Below are 27,427 nucleotides of genomic sequence, written 5' to 3' on the forward strand. Positions count from 1 at the left end.
AGGCTGGGGTCCCCCTCATTTACAGCCCCACATGTTTAAAATCTAGCATTGTTTATTACAAAGGGAAAACAGAGAAGTATAATGTATTCCAAATAAGCTGAAGAATGGAAAGCAAACTTCAAAGAGGAAGGGGGAAAAAAATCACTACCATTTTCCCGCCTATAAATAAAAATGGAAATGGGAAGAATTTCTCCTCCTGGCCCGGTTTTCTGTTCTAAAAGCACTCAGCTAAGAAGGTGGAGAACAGAGGCAGCCCTGAGGGGACAGGGGCTTCTTCCCGCTCATTTCTCCATTCCTGCAACAGAGCCAACTGAGCCCTCTCCCCTGGAACGCGCAAAGCAAGAGTGATTTAAGAAATGAATCACACATTTAGGCTCAATATTTAAATGAGAGGATCAAAGAGATCCTGTTTGGACTGGAAGCTGATGAAGAGAAAACTAGGGAAAGGGTGAGATGCGTGGAAGTAAAGAGAATAAATATCAGCCAACAACATGTAATGAGTTTTCTGTACAAAGAGAGGACAATATACAGTCCCTACCCTTGGGGCAGGCCAAGTGTAATAAAGAAAAGAACCAGTCAATTGACAGGAACGGTAGAAAAAACATATACAATGTAACGTGCTTCATTTCCAATTACGCTCAGCCTCTGCTGATGAATCTCAAATTGTACTCCTATGAAATTGACATTAATATTTTATTTGGGGCATAAGTTGGTATATTTATTATTAGTTATGTGTATTTCTGTCTATGCTATCTTAGACCAAAAAGGAATAAAAGAACAAAGACAACATGCCAATGTAAAAGTTAACATAAGGGCTCCAATTGCCCGTCAAATGTGGCTCCTGACTTGTGTGATAGACTCTCAGGACAACAGAGGAAATCCAAGTTCTAGAGTTTGCTGATCATTACGAAGAGAACCAACTCCTTGCAAGAAACATGGCTTTTTCTGATACTAAATTCTTAAAGAAATTTTTCATATTGAATTTTAATGTTAACGGCCTACATTAAGTTTAGTAGTGATTAGCTGCTTTTGACACCAAATTGAGGACTTTTAGCTCTGAAAAGAACCTGAGGAAACCTAATGGTTTTAACTCATTTGACTGTGTTGTGTGCTCATGTAAAACATGAAAACAGTAGACGGAGGAGGGCTCATGACTGTGTGCTTGTCCTTACACGGCACTTTCATTCATTTTTCATAGGCACAAATATTCATTGAGTGCCTAGCAAATGTCAAGCACCACTGCACCCGGGGGTATAGGGCCAGGGTGCAAGTGGTGAAGAGAAGTGACCAGGTTCAAGGCATATATGAGAAAGATGCAAAGGCCTTAGTGATCAACTGAAAGGGAAAAATGAGGCACAAGAAGATTTAAGGGCTGGCTCTAAATGACTGGCAGGAAAATAATGGAAGAGGAGAAGGTTTCCAGGAACAGAACGAATACAATTTTGGAAATGTTGAGTTTGAGTACCTGTAAGACATTCAAATGTAGCTGTCAAAGGGACAGCCGGCTAAATGTGTCTGAAAATGATCTCACACAAGTGTGTAAGCATGAATTCAACTATATGAAAGATACACTGAACATCGCGCCTCCCACAAAGAATTTATAACGGACAATTGCAGTGCGTTTAGCAGAGAGTAGCTTATTAAAGTCTATTTGGTGATGATCATGAAGACCATGATGAAATAAAAAGAAGGAGAAGGAAAGGGAAGCGAAAGAAAATAAGACAGACAAAGAAGAGGAGGAGGAGAAAGCAAAGCAGCAACATCCAGGGTCTGAAGGGGGACTGACCTGGGGGTACACGAATACGAGACTTGGGACAAAGGAGACAAGCGGCTTGGAAACATAAAGGATTTTCACGTAAAATGTTTAGGTCATCACAAGGACAAGGTTTAGACAGAGGCCAAGGATAGTTAAGCAGTCCAAACTGTCCAGGTGATCTAACCAAGAAGTTTGTCCACACTGTCACTTGACCAAGTAGTGCCAGTTGATGGGGAGCTGGACGGCAGGGTTTTCTTGGCATGATAGGCAATGACTATTTCTAGAGTACCCACAATGCACCTGGCCTTTTCCCTCAAGGACTCTCCAGCTAGAACATCACGCACAGCCTCCTAGCCCAGGACAAGGCAAAGTGAAGAGGAGGAATGGACAGAAACGTCAGCCATTCAGGAGGCTCCATTCTCCTGCCTTTGATGTACTTAGTAAGAACCAGGCCTGTGATCAGTGCTATACAGTTAACAGTGGAGTGGAGTGTGGATGTTAGCAGGAATCTCACTTACTGTCTGTGTGACCTTGGGAAAGTCGCTTAATCGCTCTATACCTTTGTTTCTTCATCTGTAAAGCAGAGATAATAACAGCACCTCCCTTCCCAAGGTGTGAGAATGAAATAAGCTAATACATGTAATACACTTAGAGCAGCACACTTGGCCCATGGTAAGCACTATAAAGGTGTAAGCTATCATTATTTAGTTTTTAAAACATCCATGTGTAACTTTCTGGCTAATGGAAATATGTTATATATTGACATGGGTGGTGGTTGCATGGGTGCATATATATGCAAAAATTTCACTGAGCTGAACACTTCAGACTTGTGCATTTCACTATATGTAAATTATACCAAAATGAAAAATATACATTGCTATCAGGCAAATATTATTATTTTCCCTGTTCAACAGGTGTACACAGTGAGGCTCGGGGAAGTAAGCAAATTGCCTGAGATACTGCATCGGGTCTCACACCGAGACATTCAGACTCCAGACCCTGTGCACTTAAAAAGATTGGGCTGGGTTCCTACATCAGTTGAGCTTGGTCTTCAATAGAGCTCCAGACAGCAGTTACCCAAAGATGCTATCCCCAGCTCTACTCAGAAAATCTGCATGAAGAGAAAGCAGCTCTTCCCTCCTCTGTCACATTCTTTCTCCCACCCTCTTCTCATCTCAGCTCAGTCCCATTGTCTCATTAATTATTAAAACCAAAATCCCTGCCAAGTAACAACCTGGCTGGTGATGAAGTGCACACATCCCAGCAGGGAAACACCCAGGAGAGGACTGGCAGTGATCAAGGGCTGAAGGGAACACACCCCAAGCTCTCCTAATGCTTAGGGAGCCTAAGATGCCTCACTAAAATCTGAAGTGCACCCACTCTAAGTATGTAGCAGCTCCTGCCAAGACAAAGAGCAGCAGCCAGAGAAGAGTGAGTGATCATAATTTATGAGGTGATGTAGAAATTAATTTTGTATGCCTCTCCCATTAGCAGTGTGTCTGAATTAACTTTAATATGCAAGTTATCATGTTAATCTTTGATACTAAAAAAGAATGTATCATCATTAACCTTCCTAGCCCTGAATTTAGCAATGCAGTTTTTTTATTAGCTGTAATAGAAGTAGCATTATTTCTTGGCATCTTAGTACTGTACCTATCTGTATGCAGTTCCACCAGCCCCTTTGTAAAATCTCTGCTGATTCAGAACCCCATTTTTCAAACATTTGACTCTAACTGCCCATAAGTCACCAGAAGTTGACTCCATCTTCCTTTTTTTTTTTTTCCAGATTCCTCTAAATGAGAATAAATTTTCTACTGAAGGAGCATTTCACAAAAAACACATAATGGCCAGTGGAAGGAGGTCCGCCACATCGGCAGACATGAATAAGTTCTGCGCGATATTTATAAGCACAAGCTCACGCCAGGCTGGCAGTAACTGGGCTTCACAGCTCCTGGATCTCTGGGTAACTAAGCTACTGGTAAACAGAAGCTTTTGCTTCAGGCCACAGAAAAACAAATTAAGCAATATTGGAAGATTAGCTGTTAAAGATAATGGGAAAATCACTGGAATACTGTAACCTCATATATCTTTCTTCCATGTACTCACTTGCTATAGCTAAATTATAAGGAAAAGAAAGCCCCCTATACCCCCATTTGATGAATAACTTTAATATTCCAATTCCATTCATTCCATACATTCTAATCTTTAAAATGTGATAATAGTGCAAAAATGTTTGATAAATTGCATTTTGCCACCTTTTTCTCCCATTCGCATGCTCTCATTGAACAACAAGATAATCAGAAATTAAAGATCTTACTAGAAGGGGAAAGCAAGACAAGAATGAAGTCTAAAACAGAATCTTAAAATAGAGCATCATTGAAAGATAAAATCAGTTTCTGTTTTCAACCAATGCAATAGCACACAGTGTATAATTTAAAATATACACAAATATACCTACATACTGAAACTAAATTGGCTACCAATCCAACTTTTTGGCTTGTAGGGAAGCTATCAATAATGAGATTGTCAACATATCTGAGTTCATCTCTGGCATATGGGTAGTTTCATGTTCTCCTTTTAGATCTAATGATTGTTTTTCCAGCTGCTACATAAAAAAGACATGACATGAAGTAAAGGAAACTAGGATTCAGCCACATCTATCCTCAAAGGGCTCAGAGCATTCTACAGGCAGAATCAAATATTTTCCTAGCTTCAGTTAACCATTATTTTTGCCAATATGAAACCCACCAGGTACTCCTCATAATTTACACCCTGCCCTATTATTTATTTAATATTTTTTCATAGTGTAGATTCATGCTAATCTGCTTACATTTATTTTGAAAGAAAAATTTGCTACTTTAAGTGGAAAACCAGTATCCCTTGCCATAGATGGAAGGTAAGTGTAACAATCAATACTATGAAAGCAAAACAATTTTATGAAACTCTAAGAGGAGCTTACGCCTGAGGTCTGCTCCCTCCTTCTTATCAAAGGAGATTAGTGAAGAAAGATTAAAGACAAAATAGCAAAAGTACACAATGCTTGCCATAATCAGAAAGATGGAAAGACAATGAATATCTCCTGCTCCTGTGATACAGTACTTTATCTGTGCATCATACGTAAAATTATCTTCATGCCAAGGAAAATAATTTTGCATATGGTGGTACAAATCCACACTTTGAGAAACACAAGTGAAAAGAAGAAATCAAAATAGCAGTTCCTGGCTTCCTATCTCTTCCACTAACTCATGGTGTGACCTTGGGCAGGTCATGTCCACTCTTCAGACCAGTTTCCTTGGCTATAAAAAGAGGAGGTTGGATTAGGCAGTCTCTCCAAGGAGTTGCTCAACTCTACGTGACTGTGCTTTATGAAACCTTTAAACATGTTCTAGAATCTCATCACCTAAAGTATGTAGTTGTTAATTGCATTTACCCTGCTATCTGAAAGTCTCACCAGGAGGAAACAGCAAAGATTTGAAAAGATCAGCTACTTTGGGGCAAAAGAGACTTTTGAAACTGTTGTGTTGAAAAAAAATCAATAAAATCGACTGGAATCCAGGCGCAACAGAAGCTGACTGTCCAGGATATATGCCCATACATCCCTCAGCTTTGGAAACCAGTGGGCAAAGCGCTGCCTTTAAATTGGGCTTACAAACCATCCCCTGATCACTTGCCTGAGTCAAGAGGTAGTTTATGCCAGGTGAGTAACAGAGGCTGCTGATTCTAACCACCGGTTTTACCTCCCCCTTCCTATGAGAAAAGTAGACTGAGGGAGAAAAAAAAACAGATCAGTAGTTAAAAACCAGCTAAGTAACTGTAAGCTTGCTCATTTGCAAGATCCAACATAGTTAAGCAAGTTTCTCCTTGCTTAACAACAACCTGCTTTAGAAGATTTCTATAAGAAATTACAAAAAGTAATTCTTCTAATTATAGTAGTATGTAGGTATATCCTCTTTCTCACACAGTTGTTTTTCCTGTCTTGATATTCTGAGAAAGTCAATTTAAACAACGTTTTATTTTTAATGCTCTACATTGGTTCCAACTCTGAACTGATGATAATGAAAATCAATGTAATAATTATAAATGAATAATTTATGAAAATAATAATTATTCCTATATTAATTCTAAGCTACCACTTATGGAGCATTCTTTACCATCCAGGGACCATGTTAAGCATTATTTCACTTAACATTCATGTCAACCCCATTATTATCCCCATTTTACAGGTGAAGAAACTGAGAACCAAAGACGTAGCATGACTTTTGCAAAGTCACTGGTGGATACAACTCAGAGATTATGAAACAAAAATGAATAAATAAATGCCATAGTGTCTCTCTGGAACTCAAAAAGCCTTTGGTAAGGAGATCATCCAAGAAACTCTCTTTATACATTTGGGGACAAAGTCAAGATAATGGGAAACAAAACGGAAATTACCAAAATCTAGTTTAATAAATTGAGAAAGGCTGATCACTCACAGCTCTGAAGCTCTCTGGTATTTCTTGCTTAGATGTAGTAAACAACAAGAAAGACTTTAAAATCATCTAGCTCTCCTCTGAAGTCCCATGGCACTTTGCCTATATCTCTACGGTAGAAGAGTCATCCCGCATTTTAATAAAAGAGTGCCTCATTTTGCAAATGAAGGCAAGCTCCTTGAGAATGTCACTATATTTTCGCCAACTTTGTATTTTCTAAATGGCTACTCAATGCTTTGTTTATAGCGGAGGATCAATAAATATTTATTGAATTGGAAAGCCTGTTCTAAGTGTTGCCTCTCTTCATTAAAAATGTAGCCCCGTCTATCCTGTATGGAATTTGAGACGTCTGAGAGGCAGTTAAAGATAAGGGTCTTGAGGCAAAAGCAAAGACTAAAGATTGAGATGGGGGTTTTGAGCATTGAGATGGCACTGAGCCACCAGAACAGATGAACTCCTCTAGGCAAACGTGGGCAGACAAAACTGGAGTACAGCTGAGGACTGGAGCCCCGAGTAGCTGTTGAATGAACTGAATTTGCTCCAAGGCTGTACTCCTTCCCTCTGAGCCCCTCATTTCTGACCCTCAGGCATAGGAAGAAGCGCCTGGAGAGCTGCAGCCATGCAGCAGTGCATTCTGAGGACGTCGCCCTTTCCCAGGACAGACCAGGAAAAAGAAACTGGAGAGCTGCCCAGTGTTCTCCCCTAGGTTGGCAAGAGAGGGAGAAAGGAATAGCTAATCAGATTTAGGCCTCCGGAGCAAAAAGCTACAAGAAGCCTGGCCATGAGGAGGGAGCCTGGATGTCAGAGTTGCTCTCTTTCCATGAACAAGAGCAAGAAAACCATCTATCCCACTCCACCCCACAAACTCCAGGGTCTGTCTCTTGATATATATGGCCAAGATCGCTTGATGAACTAGGAAGAAAGAACAACACATCTTACGCTCAGAGAATTATTTTCTCCTTTTCCTGCTGAACCACAGTACAAGCCATGCAGCTGTTGGCAGACTGGTCCCCATCTATCAAGACTGGTAACTTGCTGTAGGTCCCTGAAACACCACAAATTTTCCTGAGCAGTCACCGGGACCTCCTTGATTTCTTGGCACAGGCCTCAGACAGCAGAGCGCTGTAGTGAACCTCGTGCTACCTGGACTGTAATTGATTTTAAAACCTTCCACTGCAACCAGAGGGGAGCCCAGAATCCCCATCAACCACACCAAACCAAATCAAGCATCTCGCTGCACACACGAGTTCTGGCAAATCTGGGACACTGGCAGGGGCAAGCCTGATGAAAAGCAATTTTTTGAAACCCACAGAAATATTTGCATGGAGAGAAAAATCCACCTGTAAGTCGGGCTCTGTTTTCATGACTGCTGCCCCCTCTCCAAAGACTCAGAAGACTGGTGGAACCCCAGGTCCCCTACGCCAGGAAACACAGACCCAGTCCTGACAAACATCTCAACGACACACCATGGATTCAGCTATGGCCTGGTGGACAACACACTGCCCACGATATATCTGAACACTATGACTCCTTCTGTGTCTTTCATGTCAGGCTGACACTAGTGCTCATGAAACCATAGGATAAAAAAAGGCTTTTCAAGCAGTTTTAATCATACTTGACGTTGCTGCCTCTTTTTCCATGCTGTTCCAGCAGTATAGACTCACTGACTATCAGAGATGGACAGGATCTCAGCACTCCATCTCTGATGATACACATGAGGAATGGAGCCCAGAGAGGCTAAGTGGTTTGTCCAAGGTCACACAGCTTGTTAGTAGCTTATAACTCTCAGGACAGTGTTTTTTCCAATAGACTATGTTACCTTCCTTCAGTTAAGGCAATTGTTCCTTCAGCCTTTAAACACTTATTGAGCACCTACTCAGTGCCAATTATTTGGAACACAGAGAAAACACTCTTGCCCTGAACTGAAGAAGGCAGTGTTGTACAAAGACAAGGAAAACCTCTGAGGAACATCAGAAGGAGGAGAGCCTCCGCAGGTGCAGAATATGTGGATTCTCCTTGTGTTTATCTGACTTACGATAAACCACATGTGATCCGGCAGGAACCCTCCACGTTGCCAGAAGCTTCAAGCATAAGAGGCCCATGCATTTTGGGAGCCCGCAAAGATTTCACGAGGGGAAGGTGTATTAAAATGACCCAACACACATTTTTTTAAAAAACAAAAACATATTTTTTTTTTTTTAAGATTTTATTTTTTCCTTTTTCTCCCCAAAGCCCCCCGGTACATAGTTGTGTATTCTTCGTTGTGGGTTCTTCTAGTTGTGGCATGTGGGACGCTGCCTCAGCGTGGTCTGATGAGCAGTGCCATGTCCGCGCCCAGGATTCGAACTAACGAAACACTGGGCCGCCTGCAGCGGAGCGCGCGAACTTAACCACTCGGCCACGGGGCCAGCCCCAACAAAAACATATTTTAATTACTCGTAGGGGTGGTGCTTAAAATTTAAAAATCGAATCAGACTCGACCTGTCCCTCCTGAGTAACAGAACCAGCTGCAGCCAGAGCAGAGCAGCAACTCAGGGCAACTGGGCTCAAGCTGGTAGGGAAACAGCCAAGCGCTTCTTAGCACAGTAACAGCAGGGTTGGCTCATCTGAAAGGATGGAGGACTTCGCCACTAGGGGAAATACGCTTCCCCCAAAAGAGATCAGACTGTGCTGTCTGAGAAAAAACGATGCCCACCTTGGATGACCCAGAAAGAAAATTGGTTGTAGCTCTCTCTGGGAGGGAAAATGACATGGGATGAATTCCTACAGCCCACACTCTCTCTGTGGCACCTACCATCAGTCGCTACCCCTGTCCCACGTCCTGGAAGTGGAGAGAATGGGCTGCCTGAAGCAGGCTGAAGAAGAGGACAAGGGGCAAGGCGGACTTTCTCCAGGACCGGGGTGAAGGCAGCAGATTTAAAGAAGGGGCTGCACAGGGAAGATGTGGGGGTGGGGTGGGAGACCCAGCAATGACAGAGACAAGACAGAGAGACATAGAGTCAGAGAGTCAGAGACACAGACAGGGAGGTGGTTAGACTCGCACAGCTGGGAGCTAGTGGGCAGTGGGGTAGGCACAGGGCAGGCCTGAACCACCACATATCATTTTTGAGTGCCTCCCGAGGCGACCCTAGGAAATCATCATCACAGGCGCTCACACAGTTTGTTGCAGGGACAGTGATACCTGAGAGCCAGCAAAGACAGAGACGTCCCCCTACCACTGGCCCCACCACAGGCATGGGCAATGAAAATGCATTCCCTCATCACCTCCCTAAGGCACTGACATGCGCTCCTGAACCAGAAAAAAAGAGGACCCTGCCACATTGTGTCACATTTCCAATGATGACAGCTGGCGTGTGGGCAACTAACTGGCCTTGGAGGAGACATTTAGTCTCTCAGGGCCTTTTCCCCCTTCTCTGCAAAAGGGATGGAGGGAGGGACAGATCAATTTGTGTTTTGTTTGTGTGCATGTGCATTCACCGGATTTTTAACATTTTTAAAACAGACTTTATTTTTTGGAGCAGTTTTAAGTTCACAGCAAAATTGAACAGAAAGTACAGAGAATTCCCATGTACCTCCTGCCCCCACACAAGCACAGCCTCCCCCATCAACATCCCTCATCAGACTCAGATCAATTTTTCAGACATTTCTTTAGACCTAGAATTTTTTGTTTAAACCAAATTGTCTTGGATGTAGAAAGAGGGAGAGAGGATGGGCAAAGGGAAAGAGTGGCACTCTGGTAGAAGCAGAGGGAGGAGGGCCGGCTCACTACCCACGCAAGGGAGAAACCTCTTCAGAGGTTCTCTCAATTGCCGAGTTTGACCATCTCTGGGCAGATGGTTATTAACGTCCTTCCAGCTCAGACATTTGATCTACCCAGTGTGCTAAATTCTTTAATGCACACACACAGACACAGTCCTTCAGGTAACTCAAAATAACCTACCAGCCAAGAAGAGCAAGTGTTTATCAGTCTCATTTATGTTCAATAGAGCTGATGTATTAGGAGCTGCCCCCAAAGGATGACAGGAGTCTCCTTCTGGATTTTTGTGCCCACAATTTTGGGGGTATTGAGTAAAAGAAAGAAGGGTGCAGTGTGAGCACAGCCCTGAGCTTCATCACTACCCAAGTCATTCAAAAGCCTTGAGTGCAGCCCACAAATATGTATGAGCACAAGTATATGACCAGTCACTACACTGAACACCTGGGACACGCAGACAGTTCAGTTTAGTATGGATGTTAGGAGTCTGGGGTCCAACCCCAGCCTCCTGTCTAAGTCTCAGCTTCAGCCCCTGCAAAACAAGGAGGTCAGAGCAGGTTGATGTAAGGCTCCGTGGAGGGAATGACACAGTGCTCAACATGCAGACGTCCGCAAACCTCAAAGTGAAAGCAACCTGACATGACCCCTAACCCAAGCTTCACATTTGAGAGACAAGGAAAATAAAACTTAGAGTTTCCTTCGCTTCTAAGTTGGAATAAATAGAAAACTGCAGACTTCCAGTTCCACAGTCTGTTCCACTATCAGATCATTACAAATAACAGTAATACTAATAATAGTTACTGATGATGATGACGACGCTCCATTTATGAACCCTTACAAGTACTAGACTCCACTGCACCTCTCATAGCCATCACCCCAGTTAACGCTCACAATAAACCAATGAGGTAAGCATCCTATATTGTTTGCCTTTGACAGATGAGGAATCAGATGCTCCTAGAGGTGAAGGGTCATGGTTAAGGCAGTAAAATCAGGACCTGATCCTAGCCCTTGTTCTGAACAACTGTCCTGTGCTGTGCCTACTTCAGAAATGGGATGTCTCTCCTCAAATAATTTTACCCTCTTTAGCTGAAGCCATGATTAGAACCTCATTTGCCTTTGGATAATTGGCTTCCCCCTTTGCTCTGGTGTCTGGTTCCACTTGGGCAGTTACTCCAACCTGGAGGGTGTCACTCAGCAAATCCACTTTGGCTGCCCAGGGCTAATAAGGGCTCTCAGTGTGGTTGCATTTAAGTGCCTGGTATTGCAGAGAATGTCCACACACAGACACACCCCCTACCATCTAGGACAACAGTGGAGTTCTGAAAACATGTCACTTCCAAATTGGATCATGCCACTCCAGCTCTTCAGGAGAGAACAATATGGTCTGCTTTATGCTGAGTCTATCGCATAGGAGGAACCAAAATCCTATGTGTGAGTATGTGCGTGAGTGTGTGTGTGTGCGCGTGTAAAGGGGAGGAAGAAGGGAGAGTCAAAAATCCTCGACAAGCACTGGAAAGCTGGGTGGGGTTCATGCCCAACAGTGAAGAAATAATGAGCACAGATTTGTCTATTAAGACAATAAATCCCAATGTTTTTCTAGCATAAGATTAAATGAACCCAAATGTCCCTAAATAGGAAAATAGTGAAATAAATTATCACCCATCTATACAATAGAGTCCTATGAAGTCCTTAAAAATGGCGGGGGAAAATTTTCCCCAATAATTGGCAGTGAAAGAAGCAGATTACAAACCTGGAAAAACATTACCCAGATTATGAAAAAAACATATGATACAAAAGAGAGGAAGAAGAAACAATGGCTACCTCAAAATCGTGAGATCATAGGTGCTTTTATTCATTCCCAAATGCTCCTCAAAAACACAATATTTTGATAATACTAATTTCTATAAACAATAAATGTCATTTTTCTAACACTGGACCAGCATTCCCGGGAGTATGCCTGACAGAGCTTCTGGTGTGATCTGAGACCCCCATAGGAAGGGAACATGTCAGGCAAGGATGAACCCCGAGTTCTCTTGAGGCTTGAAAGGAAGCAGTCTGCAGTGACTTGGTGCTCCAGCCCTGACACGACAGGGTCTCCCCAGAGACTGCTCTCCAGAGAGGGCCTACATCACACTCACCATCCTTTGATGCTCAGCTGGCACCCCGCATCCTCCATAAGCCTGTCTCCAACATTCTAAAAGCACTCTTCTCACTAGATTCTGATAACAGTTATTTTTATAGGGTTATTTGCAAATAACCCTATAAATTTATAATAAATTTATTAAAATCCTGTAAATTATTTTAAATATTATAAATTATAAACTTATACCAGAGGCTGCTGTCCTGGATCCATATATAGGTTTTATTTAGCCTGCATATCGTTTAAAAAATATATCAGCAAGTTTCACCTAAAAACCCATTTGGGGGACTTCTTTCCTAAAAAAGGGGAGGGGGGAGTAAGGGGCTGGCCCCATGGGGTAGGGGTTAAGTTTGTGCACTCCGCTTTGGCGGCCCAGGGTCTGTGGGTTCGAATCCCGGGTGCAGACAGCTGTGGCAGCATCTCACATAAAGTAAAGGAAGATGGGCACAGATGTTAGCTCAGCAACAATCTTCTTCAAGCAAAAAGAAGAGGATTGGCAAGGGATGTTAGCTCAGGGCCAATCTTCCTCACCAAAAAAAATTGGGGGGCTAAGATCAGGTGGCATTGAGCCCACATATTGACATGGTAATAATCTGTCGGCACTGATTCATAGCCATCCTGTATACCCATGACATGGACTCTGCCCAAGTCCTCACCACTCTCTATCACTCCCCACCCTGAGCTGAATGTCAGTTGATCATTTCCACTCTTGTTTCCTCAGTAGTAGAATTGTAGAGAAATCTTTCTCTGTATACTTGTCTCTGCCCAAGATGGGGAACTGAATGACTGACCAAATGGCACTATGTTTTAGGAAAAAATGAAAGTAATCACATTTCCTTGTGAAGGGAAGAAAGTTCTCACATGTTTAATAGGCAAGTGGGAAATCTGCTGTAAAAAACATAACTGAAGATGACATTAAAATACATATATTTGATAAAGTTATTTTATTAAATGGCATAGTAACTATAACCCTGCACCTTCATTTCTATGACGTTAGAAATAGTAATGTGGGCTCAAGTTTGAAGACCTTTAAGGTAAACCTTTTCTCTCCCAACTGTAAGCTCCCTGGGGGGCCAGAAACCCTTCTGTTCCAGATCCCACATTGCACAGCAGTTCAGACAGACCCCAACTGGAATTCCGGGCCTGCCACACCACTTGGTCTGTGACTGCTGGCAAGTTTCTCAACCTCTCTAACCCTCTTTACTCACCTGTAAAATGGGGATATTAAAACCCACACTTTACAGGGATGTCATGATAATGGAATGGGATAAGGCATGGAAAAGCTTAGCATAGCAGCTGGCACAAAATAGTGGTTAAATAAATGGTGAACATAAAACTATTTATTACTCTCTCTTTCATGTACCTCATATCATAGTCCTGTTACATTTTTATATTTCATTAACAGTAACATTTCCAATAAATATTACTTGAATTGAAGTGAATCTGTGGCTGGTTTTCAATTCAACTGTATCATGGTCTTAAGGAAACTTCCTTCTATTCTCGGAAGATATTGGAGGGAAAAATAAGAAAAATCAAACTTAGGTCAACATAAAAGTCTCAGAACATTCTAAAACCTGCCTCATTGTAATTCAAACCATCCATGACTGTAATTTCACAATTAAAAAAACGAAAAGTGTTGAAGTAAACATATAAACTTTTAAAGATTTATATAAACTCCCTCATTATGTGTGTTTCCACTTATACAAAGAATCAGTCCATAATTGGAAAAGAATCCCATGGAATATGGATTGAAAGGTATAAGAATGGCCCGATTTTGCTGTTCTCTTGTTTTAATGAGGTAAAGTTTTTTTAAAAACTGCAGAAGAGTTGATTTGAATTGCTATTAAAAATATGATCTGGGATTCCTCCCCAATTAGGTGGTACTTCATAATGTCATTAAAAGCTGCTATTCTAACTATTTTTGAAGGTTCAAGAGGGATTCTTTTCTTTGATGGTATGCCAATTTTTTTTTCACTTCAGCCAAAAAAAAAGGGACACTTTAATACATTTCTCTTGGATTTGTTCCGCACACATTACATCACCGTCTTCTCTGACTCTGGATTTGAAGGTTTCTTTCTGAGATTAAATTCTGCAATCAGTCACACTGAAAGGGGAAGGGATGTGGGGACAGCCCCTTCCAGATCTCCAAGTGTAAAAGGGACGTTTTGGAACTGGAGGTGGCTTTGTGACACTGTGGGTGGGAGAAGAAAACCCCTATCTGAAGACCTCCAAATGCTCTGATGAGAAAAAACTCAGGTCCTCAAAATTCAATAGCTCTTTCTTGAAGAAAATAAACTGGCTCCAGCATGTAAATCTTTTTACCTTTTCCAGGGTTCTGAGTCTGGCTGTGTGATTTTGAGGGCATCATGTAATTTCCCTTCAGCTGTTTAACCTTCCATAAAATGTCCTCCTTCCTTGTCCGCAGCTCAGGCAAGACATTTAGAAGCAGTGGGGGAAATATATGGGAGGAGGGGTTTTTAGTCATGAAATGGTGTTGGAAAGATTCAGCAAAATTATCATTGTGAATCAAAGGATGATTTTTTAAAATGACAGATTTTCATTGTTGGTAGAGTTCTGGAAAATCTTGTTCAATCTCACAAGTTTTTAGTTGTTTTGCAGAGGTTGAGTGACTTGCCCAAGGTCACACAGCTGTGCAGTAAAAGAGACAAGGTGTTTAGCACAGCTCCTGGTGCATAATAAGCACTCAGTAAACATCAGCTGTGATTGCCACTGCTAATATTATTGCTGTTGCTATTATTCAGGTCTATCTACTCTCAGTTCTGCGCTTTTTTGATCAGATACATAAAGAAACTACAAGAAGGTTGCCCTGTGGTCTCAAGCAGTTTTTTGCTGTAAGAATAATGATCATTCAAATAAACAATCTAATTTCTTTCCTAACTGAGAGGGTCCAAGGCTGGGGAAGTGCTACGTCTGGGCACATAATTCCAGGATGCTAACAGAACACAGGAGCCTAATTTTGGGCTTGCCTTGGGAAAGAGAGGCTGTCTTCTTTTCCTGAGCCTTCTGACCCTTCCACTGTCAACTAGCAATAGCACAGAGGAACTGCACATGTGGACCAGGGATTAAATCCAAGTTCCAGAAATCCCACCCCCGGGGAAGATTAATATCTTGGAAATGCAAATGACACTGGTATGGAGAAAGGAGAGACTGCTCAACACTTGAACTGGGGAACAATGTATGGCCAAAAGGCAAAAAAGACAGAATCAGATTCGTACCTCCCACCATATAGAAAACATAAGCTCTATAAATTGATTAAGGACTTGTGTATCAAAAATAAAATTACAAAATGCTTAGTAAAAATGTAAATAATATCTTTTAGACTGTGATTGAGAAAGATTTCGTAAACAAGATACAAAAAGATGTGACTATTAAAATGATTGATAAATTTGATTGTATTAAAAGTAAGAACTTCTGTTTGAAAAAGCACATCTTAAGTAAAATGAAAAGACAAGATATAAGTAGGGAGAAGATATTCATAATAATAAAATCAGCAAGAAATGAGTATGAAGAATACATAAAATATCCCGTAAAGCAATAAGAGAAATAAAACCAACCCAACAGAAAAATGGAGAAAAGACAAGGACAGACATATCACAGACACGAAACACAAGTGGCAAAGAAACATAAGAAAAGATTTTCAGCATCATTGGCGATCAAGAAAATGCAAATCAAGACAGTGATGACATATTGTACACTCATTTTTTGGCAAAAGTTAAGAAGTGGGACAATATCCAGAGTTGAAGAGAATGTGGGTCGAGAGGATCTCTCATGCATTACCGGTGAGAATGTAAATTAGTGCAACCACCCTTGCAAAACAGTTTAGCACTATCTCCTAAAGTTAAACATTCAGAGCCCCATAACAAAGCAAATCTACTCGTAGTCATGTGCCCCAAAGAGACTCTTGAATATTTCCAACAAGAGACATGTACAAGAATGTTCTTAGTAGCAATGCTTACAATAGGAAAAAGCTGAAACAACCCAGATGCCTAAAATTAAAAGAAAGAGTGAATAAACTATGGTTTATTTACACAATGGAATTTTCTACAGTTGTCAAAACAATGAACTCTGGCAATCTGTAATATGAATAAATCTTAGTATAATATTAAGTGAAAAAAAAGTCCTCCCAAATTATTCATAGTTCAGCATCATTTCTATAAAGTTAAAATAACCAAAACACTAGGAATATATACAGATGCGATAAAACTGTATAAAAAGGATAACAGCAGAATGATTAACCAAAGATTCAAGAATGCGGTTACCTGAGGTGAGGAAAGAGAGAGCCATGTGGTTACACGTAGCTGATTGTTAAGTTTCTAGTTTTTGTTTCAAGTGATGCGTGCTTGGATGTTTAACTTATTAAAAATGACTAACTGAAGATATAAACAAATAAAAGCAGGCCCTTGTGTGGACCAATGACGAGGTGTATTGTGAATCAAGTACTACGATAACTCCAGTTCTGTACAACTGAGGTCCTTTCTTTCCTTTTCCTTTTTTAAGGGACACTGGATATTGAATAATGGTGTATTTTACTGCCCAAATCCACAGAGTAGTTTCTGAGAGGTGATATCAGTAAGACCTTAAGCAGACTGGCACATAAAGAAAGAAAATATATCCCTCTCCATAAGGAGTTCACTCCATCAACATGGACAGTAACATAAAGAGACAAATGAAAGAATGAAATGTCAGGCACCACGATGCAGGTTTGTGCTATGCGCTGTGGGAGCCCCTTCTCTCTGCCCACACTGCTATCCTTTCCCCCACTCAGGCTCTAGGAGCTGTGCTTCCAACTAGAGAGGGGTCACTCCAGGGGTCACCTGCATCAGAATCTCTTGCAGTGTTGATACCGTGCACATCACAGGCTCCCTCCCCAGATGTACAGCGTCAGAATCTTTGGGGTAGGGTCCAGGATGCTGCAACTTTAACAAACTCCCCAGGTGCACTTGGGGTTTGAAAAATCTCCCTCTCAGAGTTCTATACCTTGTTTTATTCCCTTTGTGAATCCAGGATAACATTTTGAATGTATTGAACTCTCCACTGTCACCCCTTCCCCTATTAATCAGGCATCCTGATAGCCATTCCACTTTTATAGCCCATGGAAGAGACAGGAAAGACTTCTTCAGAAAGGAAGAAGATGTGACACAGGGGAAGGGCCATGGGCCCCTTTTCTTGTTGAGACCTGAAGCCACAAGACATGTGTGCCACAACATCTCCTCTTGAGCTGAAGTCTCAAAGAGAGTCATTTTAGGTAAATTGCGGGAAAATCCAAAAGCAGAGCCTTCCTTCTCTCTCTTCGTTGGGTCCCTGGGACACAGTTCCAGATGCCATTTTGGAGATGGGGAGAGGATTATTTTGAATCAGAAAGACTGGTTAAATCTGAAGCCACCAGATATCATTAATTGAAAATATTAAGTTGCCACAGTATAAAGTGAGGTGGAAACTCATAAGGATTAGATTAGATTAAAAACAAACAAATACTAGAAGCTTCATCATCTTCACACGTTGAGCGTGGTGCAGAAATCTGCAAACTTGCTGCAGCTGGATCCCCAGTACCTCCCAGGCCCTGACCTGCAGGAGGGCCTGAAGAAGCGTTGAATGGGACTGAGCTGAAGTGCCTGACATCAGGGAGGACTCACCGCAGACTGGATGTCTAGTTTGGGTTTTAAAGGGATAAGTAGAAGTTACTGGTTAGTTTCTGGGGGTGGGGGAAGGGAACGGGGAGGCAGTAGAAGGTACTCCAGACACTATTTGCGAAGAAAAGTATTGTGAAAGGGCATGTGCAGTGCAAGGAGGGATGAGAAGCTAGCCACAAGGCTAGAGTACGTCCTGGGAGGAAAACGACTTGTTCCCTTACTGTCTTTCCCTTCAGAACAGTCTCAGTGCCCTGCCTCGTGTGCACATCCCTAGTCCCAGGCAGCCTGCTAACACCGCTGCTTGCTGGGAAGCTGTGTTCTGAAAAGCTGCAGTGACATAGCAACCCCTGGCATCAAGAGTCCCATCACCTGCCCTGGCAAAGGTCCCTGAACACAGCTGTCAGAGAGCTGCCTGGCATTTAGAACAGGGGCAGGGAGGCAGGATAGAAGAAAAAAAATCCCTCAGGAGGAATAGTGAGGCACTTTTTCTGATATGGAGAAGGAAGCATTTCCAACAAGAAAATAAACACTATCTTCTCCTTCTTATTCATTCTGAGAATAAAGCGTGGTGTAGTGGAAAGAAGATGGGTTTTGTTATTCCAACAACTTGTGTTCCAAATCCAGCTGTAATACCACCTGTGAGCGGTAGGGACAGTGCTCATCAAATATTCCATGTGTGTCCCTTCACTTCCCATGTTCCTCGCAGCTAGGTTGGGAATTTATGATGGCTTCTGGCCAGTGGACTCTGGATGGACTTGGTGGGTGTCACTTTCAGGCTGAGGTAGTTGAGAGAGGCTGTACTTCCTCCCTCTCTCTCTTCCCTGCTGTAGGGAGGCCATGGGTACCATCTGGAATAGCTTCAGAGACGCACGACCCTCATCAGACTTTGCACAAGAGAGAAACAAACCTTTACGTTTCTTAACTGCTGAGAGTTGGGAATCAGTTTGTTACCCCAGCATCACATAGCCCAATACACTAATACTCTAATACATTGCATAATATTTGGTCTCATTGGGATGAAAGTTACTTGACTTTCTAGGCCTTGATTTCCCCATCTATGTAAAGGGGATAATAATAGCTATGTCACTGGGTTGTAAGAATTTAATTTATGTTTATGTCCTATATACCACCTAATACATAGTGGGCGTTTAATAAATATGTTTCTCTAAGATGCTATCGATGTCATTATTATTCTTGTGGCTATTATTTGGTTATTATTGTTATACAACAACTACAATAGATGCCTTTAAATAAGCAACAACTGTGTCAGGCACTCTGTTAGTTGTTTTACATTTTTGTAGCTAAAGAAACCAAGGCTCAGAGAGGTTACTTGTTCAAAGGAACACAGCTAGTAAGTGACCAAGCCAGGATCAGAAACAAGGGCTGCCTGAATCAAAAGTCCATATTCTAACAGCAACATTCCTGCTCACGTTTTTCAGATGTGGAAGCCTGGAGGCTCAGAGATGTTACCTAAGTTCACCAAGCAAAGTAATAAGTGCTCGAGTGAGAGGACATTTCTGTTCCCTGCCCAATGCTGCAATCATGTGATGATTAGAAAAGATAAACCTCTATGGCATTGACATAGTTATCTACGCCCCTCCTCCCCCACAACCGCCCAGCCCATTGTGAACTGAGGCTCCAGCAGCGCCAGTTACTGCGGGCAACAGATAAGAAGAGGGGAAAGAAGGAAACTGTATTTTGATAATAGGAAAGCTGGATGCTTTGTGTTCAGAGAACAGCCTCTCAACAAAGTTTCCAACAAAAAAACCACTAGATGAAAACAAGCATTGGAAGGGTTTCCAATCTCTGTCGGATCTCTGTCTCTGCCTCCCTGTCTCTATTTCTCTGTCTCTCTGTCTGTCTCTCTGTGTCTCTGTCTCTCTCTCCCTTCCCTCCTCCTCCCCCTTTCTGTTTGATTTGGGAGTTGAGAAAAATGAGCAACGTGGATCCTAAAGCAGTTTACAGTGAACCAGATGGTGCATCTGATTAGCATCAGACTAAAAAGGCACATTACTTAGATATTAGGTTCTCACAGGGACAAATCTGTTCCAAAGGCACAGAAGCTTTGGTTTTCTCAGAGACTCCCCTCAGAGCTCTCTCAGGGCACATCTAGTCATCCTTTCTCCCATCATCGGCACCAGACGAGTCTGAGCTTGGGTTGGAGAAGACACCAAATTAGTCTCCACAGATTTCCCAGTTCTCCCCTTGCTGAACCTTGAAGTCTTTCACACAGGGCAAGCCACTCCCTGTGGGACCTTGGCTGCTGGGGACTTCTCACTCCCTCATACCCTAGGGAACGAGCCACATCATGCCATTGAGTCTTCACAACAACCCAATGAGACCTGTTCTGTGGTTATTTCCACTTTACAGCAGAGGAAATTGTGACCTACAAGGATTAGGTAATTTACTCAAGATCACAGGTCAAGTAAAACTTGAGGCTAATTGCCTCCATGAAAGAAAAAACGGGGGAGGGGGGAAAGAGTGTCTGTTTGTGTGTGTGTGTGTGTGTGTGTGTGTGTGCTTTAAAAGAGCCCTAAGGAGCAAACCGTCACAGAGGATGGCTGTCAAGTGTCCCACACTATGTGACTATGTTGAGGCCTCCAGCAAGGTAAACCACGAGGTGAGAAACTGCAAACATCTCACCTGACCTACATTTCTTCCAGGCACACAGAGCACGGGTCGTTTGCAAAGACACTCTGCAGAAATGAAATAAAACTGGAGAAACCACTCAAAGCCAGAAGGGGAAGCACATACAGGCCAAGGCCCTCTTATTCATTAAGTCCTGTGTTTCCCAGGTCCTGAGGAAAGACACAAAGTTTCCAGGGAAAGGAGGAAGCCTGGCTTAGGGTTATGTGCAACGGTCACTCACGAAGGGACGCCCTTATTGCAAGGAGTCTGAAGGTCAGGATAGGAGTTGGGAAAATGAAAGGAGCAGCAGAAATAATAACCACAACACCAATAATAACAGTGACCACTTAGCATAGGACATCATGCTATGATAAGCACTTTAAATGCACTATGTGTCTCATCAGCCCACACAACTTTCTAAGACAGACGTTGTTATTATTTTTCCATTTTACAGATGACGTTACTGAGGATCAGAGAGGTTAAGTAAATTGCCCATGGTCAGATAGCTGATAAGGGGTTGGACGAGGAAGCAAACTCAAGTCTCGTGTGACCCAAGAACCGGTGCCCTTAAGCAGAAAAACTTCTCCACTTCTCCATAGGATCCTGCTGAAAACAGGCCAACACGATAGTCTGCCAACATTTTGGAAAGTGCTTAGGAGCCTTCTGGCCCCTCTGCTTGGTGTCAATACAAATGTTCGAGGCTGTGAGTACAAGTTAATGTCACCGACAATACTCCAGGCAATTTGCACATCTGGCGGTTAAATGAGTGCAGGCTCAGAGCAAATTACGTCCCTGCGGCACAGGACACTTCACGGGGAGAACAACGGGAGGGATTTTATTACAGCTCAGACTCGGGCCAAGGAATCAGACTCACTTTCTTTCAGGATATAAAGGAGACACTCACCCAAGAACCACAGACACCTCATAAGCGCATATGAATTCAGGTTGTATTCATTAGGAATTTGAGCACTTAAGGAGGGGGATGAGCTGAAGTTTCCCTTTGTGGGTGTTTTGAGAAGAGGGTTCACTTAGCAAATAAATAGTGGGAAAGGAGTTACCTTTAAGCTGTGCATAAGAGCATCCTGCTTTCACACCTGGACCAAGGATGGGTAGACTAATTACGCACAGCAGCATCTTTAAAATGGGTCCCCAAAGGGGCTCTCTATTCACCTACTTCCAGTCTCTGTACGTATTTAAAGGTAAGAATTTTGCATTTCTTTTGTAACTGTGTACAACACTGGGGCTGGCCTTCTGTCAGTTAATATTAATCAGAGGGTTTTTACTGAATCTGAAACTCAGAGACACAGCAGGACTGGTGAGCAGCAGCTGTCCAGCCTGCCCTGTGATTATGCTAACCCTCGGGGGCCACCACCCGGCCCAGGAGACGCGACTCCAGTAATGGAATTATTCCGACTTCCACTAGGCTGAAATCGAGACCACATGCCCAGTCCAGGATTGTGCTGGCACTCCATCTGGCCTTGATGCGAAGTCGGGCCCGTGACAATGGTGGCAGCTCTGAACAAGGAAGGGGAGCCAAGCAGTCCTGCTCTCTGCTGCTTGTGCAGCACCATATGTAGCTGGAATCGTCCTTGTCATGTCCCTAGGATGGGACCAATTCATCTCTACAGTGACACCACCTGAAATCCAAGAAGGGACTGCCAGGGCAGGAAGGGGCAGGCATATTTCAAAGCTGTCAGAGTGAGAGCAATTCATTCTGATGTGGAAGTCAGAACTTGAAAACCATGGAATGTCTGCTTAAAAATAACTAGTAACACAGAAATGCAACAAGACTTCCCAAGATTAGTTAGCACAAACCACCTTGCACAAACAAACCATGTATGTATTTATTAATCTGTATTCACACATCTGTCTAAATGGTCAGGAAACTACAGACGTGAATATAAAATCAGAAGAATACTTTTCTTCCCATGCTCTTCTTCTATCCTACACTTCAGGGGTACGATTCAGATAGCAATTTTGGATGTACCATGTTAACCATGCATTGGGGGAAAAAAATCTTTACAGTGAAGTGGCTCCTGAATATTTCTGTGATTACTCGGCAATTTACAAAAACACTCAAGTTTAGCTCTCTGAGTAAATTTAAGTTGGGTGATGACTGATCCTCTGCTTCCTAAGACCTCTTGTTTCTTGCACAGTTTGCTTCTCATTTTATCAGTGACACCGGTATGGGCAGAGAGGAATTTAAAATTGGAAAGTGTTGGTCTTAGGCTACAGAAAACAGTGCTGACCCTCAAAAGTCATCATTTTCACCTTCACAGATAGGAGTGATATCAGGAGTGCCAAGTGTTGTTGGAGATGAGGTGGATTGTGGATACTGACTTCTAAGTCCTGTCTGGTCACATCTTGAGGAGGTGTGGCCATCCAGCTCACCAACCTCAAAAACAAGGCTCTTGGCAGTGGGGTACTGGTCAGAGCACCGGAGGTTTACAAGAGATCAGTCTGAGTGAGCAGAAGCTCTGACCACAACTCCTGCCCAAAGCCACTGTCATTCCCTGCTGTCCAGGAAATACCATTAAGTGAAGAAAGGCAAAGTACAGAGCAGCTGCATAATATGCTACTATTTGAGAAATAATAATAATAAAAGGCCAAGGGAGAATATACCATGCATGTGTATTTGATTGCTTGTCCATAGTGCTCCTGGAAGCAAACACAAGACACTGCAACCACTGGTTGCCTCCAGAGAAAGGAGCAGAGTTGCTGTGCACAAGGTCTAAAGGGACCCCTTCGTGTGGTACCCTTTCATTCCCTTGCATTTTGATCTATGTAAATGATTTACCTATTCCAAAATAATTTACAATTTCAAAAAGGAAAAAAAAAAAACCCTACTTCCTAATCAATCAGAATCTCTGAGATGGGTGGCAGGAATCCGCATTTTAACAAGCTCTTCAATTTATTCTTACACTCTGGAAATTTTGAGAACTTCTCCGTTACAGGTTCTTTCTACCAAAAGGGGCTTCACCAACTTCCTCTCCAGTTGAGGACAGCAAGTATAAACCATATAGGGAGAAAATCTGACAGCAGAATGATCTAAAGTATATGACTCCAAATTTACCACCTCATTAAACTTAGGAGAAACAACCAATGCAACGTAAGCTTTCCTAAAATCAATTTAGATTCTGATATCTAAGTTGTCAGCTACTTTCTACTTTTCATGTTTATTCAGACCAAGGGAGTTGTTAGAGAAGAAACTTTAGTAACTGGGCAAGTTGCTCTGTCCTGCGGAGCATGTGAAGAGCACGTGAGGAGCACGTGGAGTTTACAGAACCCGCCACCCAGCCAGGGTGCGTTGCACTCACCTTGCTTCTTAAAGAGGTTGCTCTGGACTATCTCATTCATAGACTGGACTTTCTGCTTCTGGAGTTTCACGGGAGGGATGCAGGTATAGAACTCATAGAGGAGTTGGCTGAGGGCAGGATAAACAGGAGCACAGTGAGCCAGTTAGACCAACGCCTCCCACCTTGCGGTGCTTACAGTCCATCCCCAGACTGCTAGCTCTGCGAAGGCAGAAATGGTGTACATCTTCCTCCCTTGGCCCCCCAATTCCTGGCAGAGCATCAGGTCCATAGTGAGCCTTCAGTAAATATGTGTAGTTGGTGTTGGTATTGAGTACTAACGGCATTCAAACAGATATGAAAATCTGAAATAATACCAATAACCCTGAGCACTTAGGGCGTATCAGACACACGCTCTGCACTTCACATCCATCATGCCATTTAAAACTCACAACTCTGTGAGGTAGATCCAATATGTATCCCAATTTTACAAATGGGAAAACTAAGGTTTAGGAAGGTTAACTAACTCTCCCAAGGTTACACAGCTAGCGGGGTCAAAGAAGCAAAGGTTTAAAACCAAGTTCTGACTTCGTTACCAAACCATTTTATTTACTAATGCTTTACGCTTAATGATGCTTTTTGATAAGTCTTAAGATAAAAAAAATGTGCTTAATTAAAAAAAAAAAAAACCTGCGAAGTTGTGAGTTAGAACCAGTTTGGGACGTGAAAAAGAAGACAGCTCTTCCCAAACAGAGTGAAAATAAAAATACCACTGAAACAAAATTATAGCTCCTGTCAGCTTTCCAGAATGAGCTCATTGTGTTCATTCATTCTTTCAAGTACTTATTAAGCATCTATTTAATATGTGACAGGCGATGTGCAAAGCAGTGGGGATATAATGGGAACAGACTCCCAGTTGGCATGGAACTTACATTGTAATTGAGGTCGACATACACCACAGAAGCAAACAGATCAATACAAGACAATATATTGATATATTGATAATGGAGGAAAAGAATAGGGAGTTGTGTCAGAAAGTAAGGGTGCAGGGTTTGGGGGAGGAATTTAATTTATTTACAATATTCAGAGGTAGCTTCTCCAAGAAGATAACATTTAGTTTGAGACCAGAAGGATAAGAAGAAGCCAGCAGAAATCTTCATATGAAGAGAAAAAGGACATCAGTGAAAAAACTGATGAGATCTGAATAAAGTCTGGAGTGCAGTGAATAGAACTGAACCAACGTTAATTTTTCAGTTTTGATAAATATACCATAGATATATAAAATGGTAACATTAAGGGAAGCTGGTTGAACGGCATATGGGACCTCTCCATACACCATCTTTGCAACTCTTCTCTAAATCTAAAAGTATTTCAATATAAAAAGTCTTAAGAATCTTCTATACGTTATCTTGGAACTTAAGTGAATTTGGGAAAAGGATACAGTTGGCTCAGCTCCCAATTATAACTCCATAATCACATTAAAATAATCGTTCATCTCATGAGAGGAGTGGAGTGAAGGAGAAAGCAAAAAGGAGTCCATCTCCATTATCCCACTTAGTATCTGTAGGTTGTTCTCCATTTGTATCTATAGGGCTTACAGGGCAAAAACTGGAACCCCAAAATAACGTTCAAGCCCAGGTGGAAGGGAGACATTATACCAAACATCAGTTTTTTTAACTACATGTTTGCATTCTGTATCATTTGCAACATCAAAGAAGGATGTTTATTTTATAAAAAGTTGGTTTTCACTAAAGTCTGACATGATAAAACAAAAATGTAAAAATCCCATACTGGAGGCGCCGTATGAAGCTCATACTGTTTGTGCTCCCTGTCCCCACACTGACTGCCTATCTGGAATTCCCCACAAGAGCCCTCCTCTCCCTCGGAATTTCTGGCTTGACAACAGAGCCCAGGAAAGTACATCATAAGCTCTCACCTGAGTAACTTCGCATCAAAGACTGTTTCCACATCATGGAGGACAGATGGGATGTATTTCAAAGCCGCCACCTAGGTGGGAAGTGAAATAAACATGAGTGATGCCCATACTTTGCAACATGACACATCAAGAGAGTGATCCTGCGTCCTGGGCACTGCTACAGTGATTCAAGACTCTGTATGTAGATTGAAACCCTAGCATGTACTTCTCTGCATACAAAAGTAGGTCACAACTTCTTCTATCCTCTTCTTCTAGGAGGTAGTAACGTATAGTAGAATGATCATAGACTTTGAAGTTATACAGACCTGCAATCAAATCCTGGTTCTACTCCTTAGTAGCTGTGTGGCTTTGGATAAAACACTTAACCTCTCTTATCTCTCAATTTCCTTATCTGCAAAATAGAGGAAATAAAGCCTGTTTTGCAAGATTGCAAAGATTAAAAAGAATGTAAGTGAGGCATGCAGCAGAGAACCAGGCACATTTTGGGTCCACTAGCTGGGCTAGCAAAGCTGGGCATCGTGTGGATTGTTTCTTTCCTCTGTGCAGGTTAACTGATGCATCAGAGGTAGGAGACACAACCAGCTCCACGCATCACAGCACCATTTGCTAAGCAGCAGAGTAGACTGCAATGTCTACAAAAGGCGTTGTAAGTCATATGGCTGGAAAATGATGTCTAAGAATCTAGTGGAAGTATGTATTTTTTATTTTCTTTCTCTTTTTCTGTAAATTCTAAGTGTTCGGTAGTCAATAAATACTACCCTTTTACAATCATACTAAAATGAAAATAGTGAAAATTCCTTCTTTAAAAAAACCCTTACTCCTAGCCATATACAATCGAGCTTCATAGTTAACACAAATAGCAATTATGACTATTCTCTGAAAACTTTCAGTGAGCAAACACCATGCTGAACACCGTTGTTAGATTATCTTGTTAAACCTTATTTCAGCCCTACAAGAGAAATACTATTTTTGTGTATTAGGAAGGTCTAGCGCATCAAGTTCAATAACTACTAGCCCAGGGTCACGTCGTTAGCAAGTGGGAAAGCCAGGATTCAAATTCCTGCAGGCTGCTTGTAGAGCCACCCCTCTCAACCCTTCTGTCACATGTCCATGTTACTCAAATAGCAACTCTCTCTCTATTCCTTCATTCTTTTTTTCCTTTGTTCTTTATGATTTTTAAAGGTCAGTAATACATGTTTGATGTAAAAAAAATTCACACAAGATAAAGTATTACGGTGAAATTGTCCCTCAAGTCCCACAACTCCATCTCAGCCCCAATTCCTACTCCCCAAAAGGGACCACTGTCAACATTGTGGTGAGTTTCCTTCCAGATGGCTTTCTATGCATGAATGTGTGTGTGTGCACGTGTGTGCATGTGTGTGCATGTGCACATGTCTGTGTAGTTGATACAGTTCTGCAAATTGCTTTTTGCAGCTGACCACAGATCACCAGTATTTTCGCATGTCATTTCATAGACTGCACTCTCTCCCTTTCTATCCACTACACAGTGATGCCCGTAGGGTGCACCATACCTTCCTTAAGCCCTCCTCAACTGATAGACTCCCTGTCATCTTCAGTTTCTCTTTATTGTAAATACGTGGTAAGAAAATATTTAACACATACATTTCTGTATCTATAAGAATCTCTGTAGGATAGATGGACAACACGAAGAGGAATTAGTGCATCAAAATGTACATACATATATACAAATGTACATACAGATATACAAATGTATACGCAAATGTACATACAGATATACAAATGTATACGCAAATGTACATACATATATACAAATGTATA

The 27,427-nt window shown here is 42.1% G+C and overlaps 1 protein-coding gene across 1 annotated transcript in view; it reads right to left on the minus strand.

Annotated features, from left to right (window-relative positions):
* DOCK2 (dedicator of cytokinesis 2) overlaps positions 1–27,427 on the minus strand; it is a 403,039-nt gene that overhangs the window by 269,944 nt on the left and 105,668 nt on the right. Inside the window, exons 24-25 of the mRNA XM_046668606.1 lie at positions 25,628–25,698; positions 23,716–23,822 (exon numbers count right to left, since the gene is read on the minus strand). Of these exons, the coding sequence (XP_046524562.1) occupies positions 23,716–23,822; positions 25,628–25,698 (178 nt within the window). The remainder of the gene's footprint in view (positions 1–23,715; positions 23,823–25,627; positions 25,699–27,427) is intronic.

Source organism: Equus quagga, chromosome 7, assembly GCF_021613505.1.
Source record: "Equus quagga isolate Etosha38 chromosome 7, UCLA_HA_Equagga_1.0, whole genome shotgun sequence".
NCBI lineage: Eukaryota > Metazoa > Chordata > Mammalia > Perissodactyla > Equidae > Equus > Equus quagga.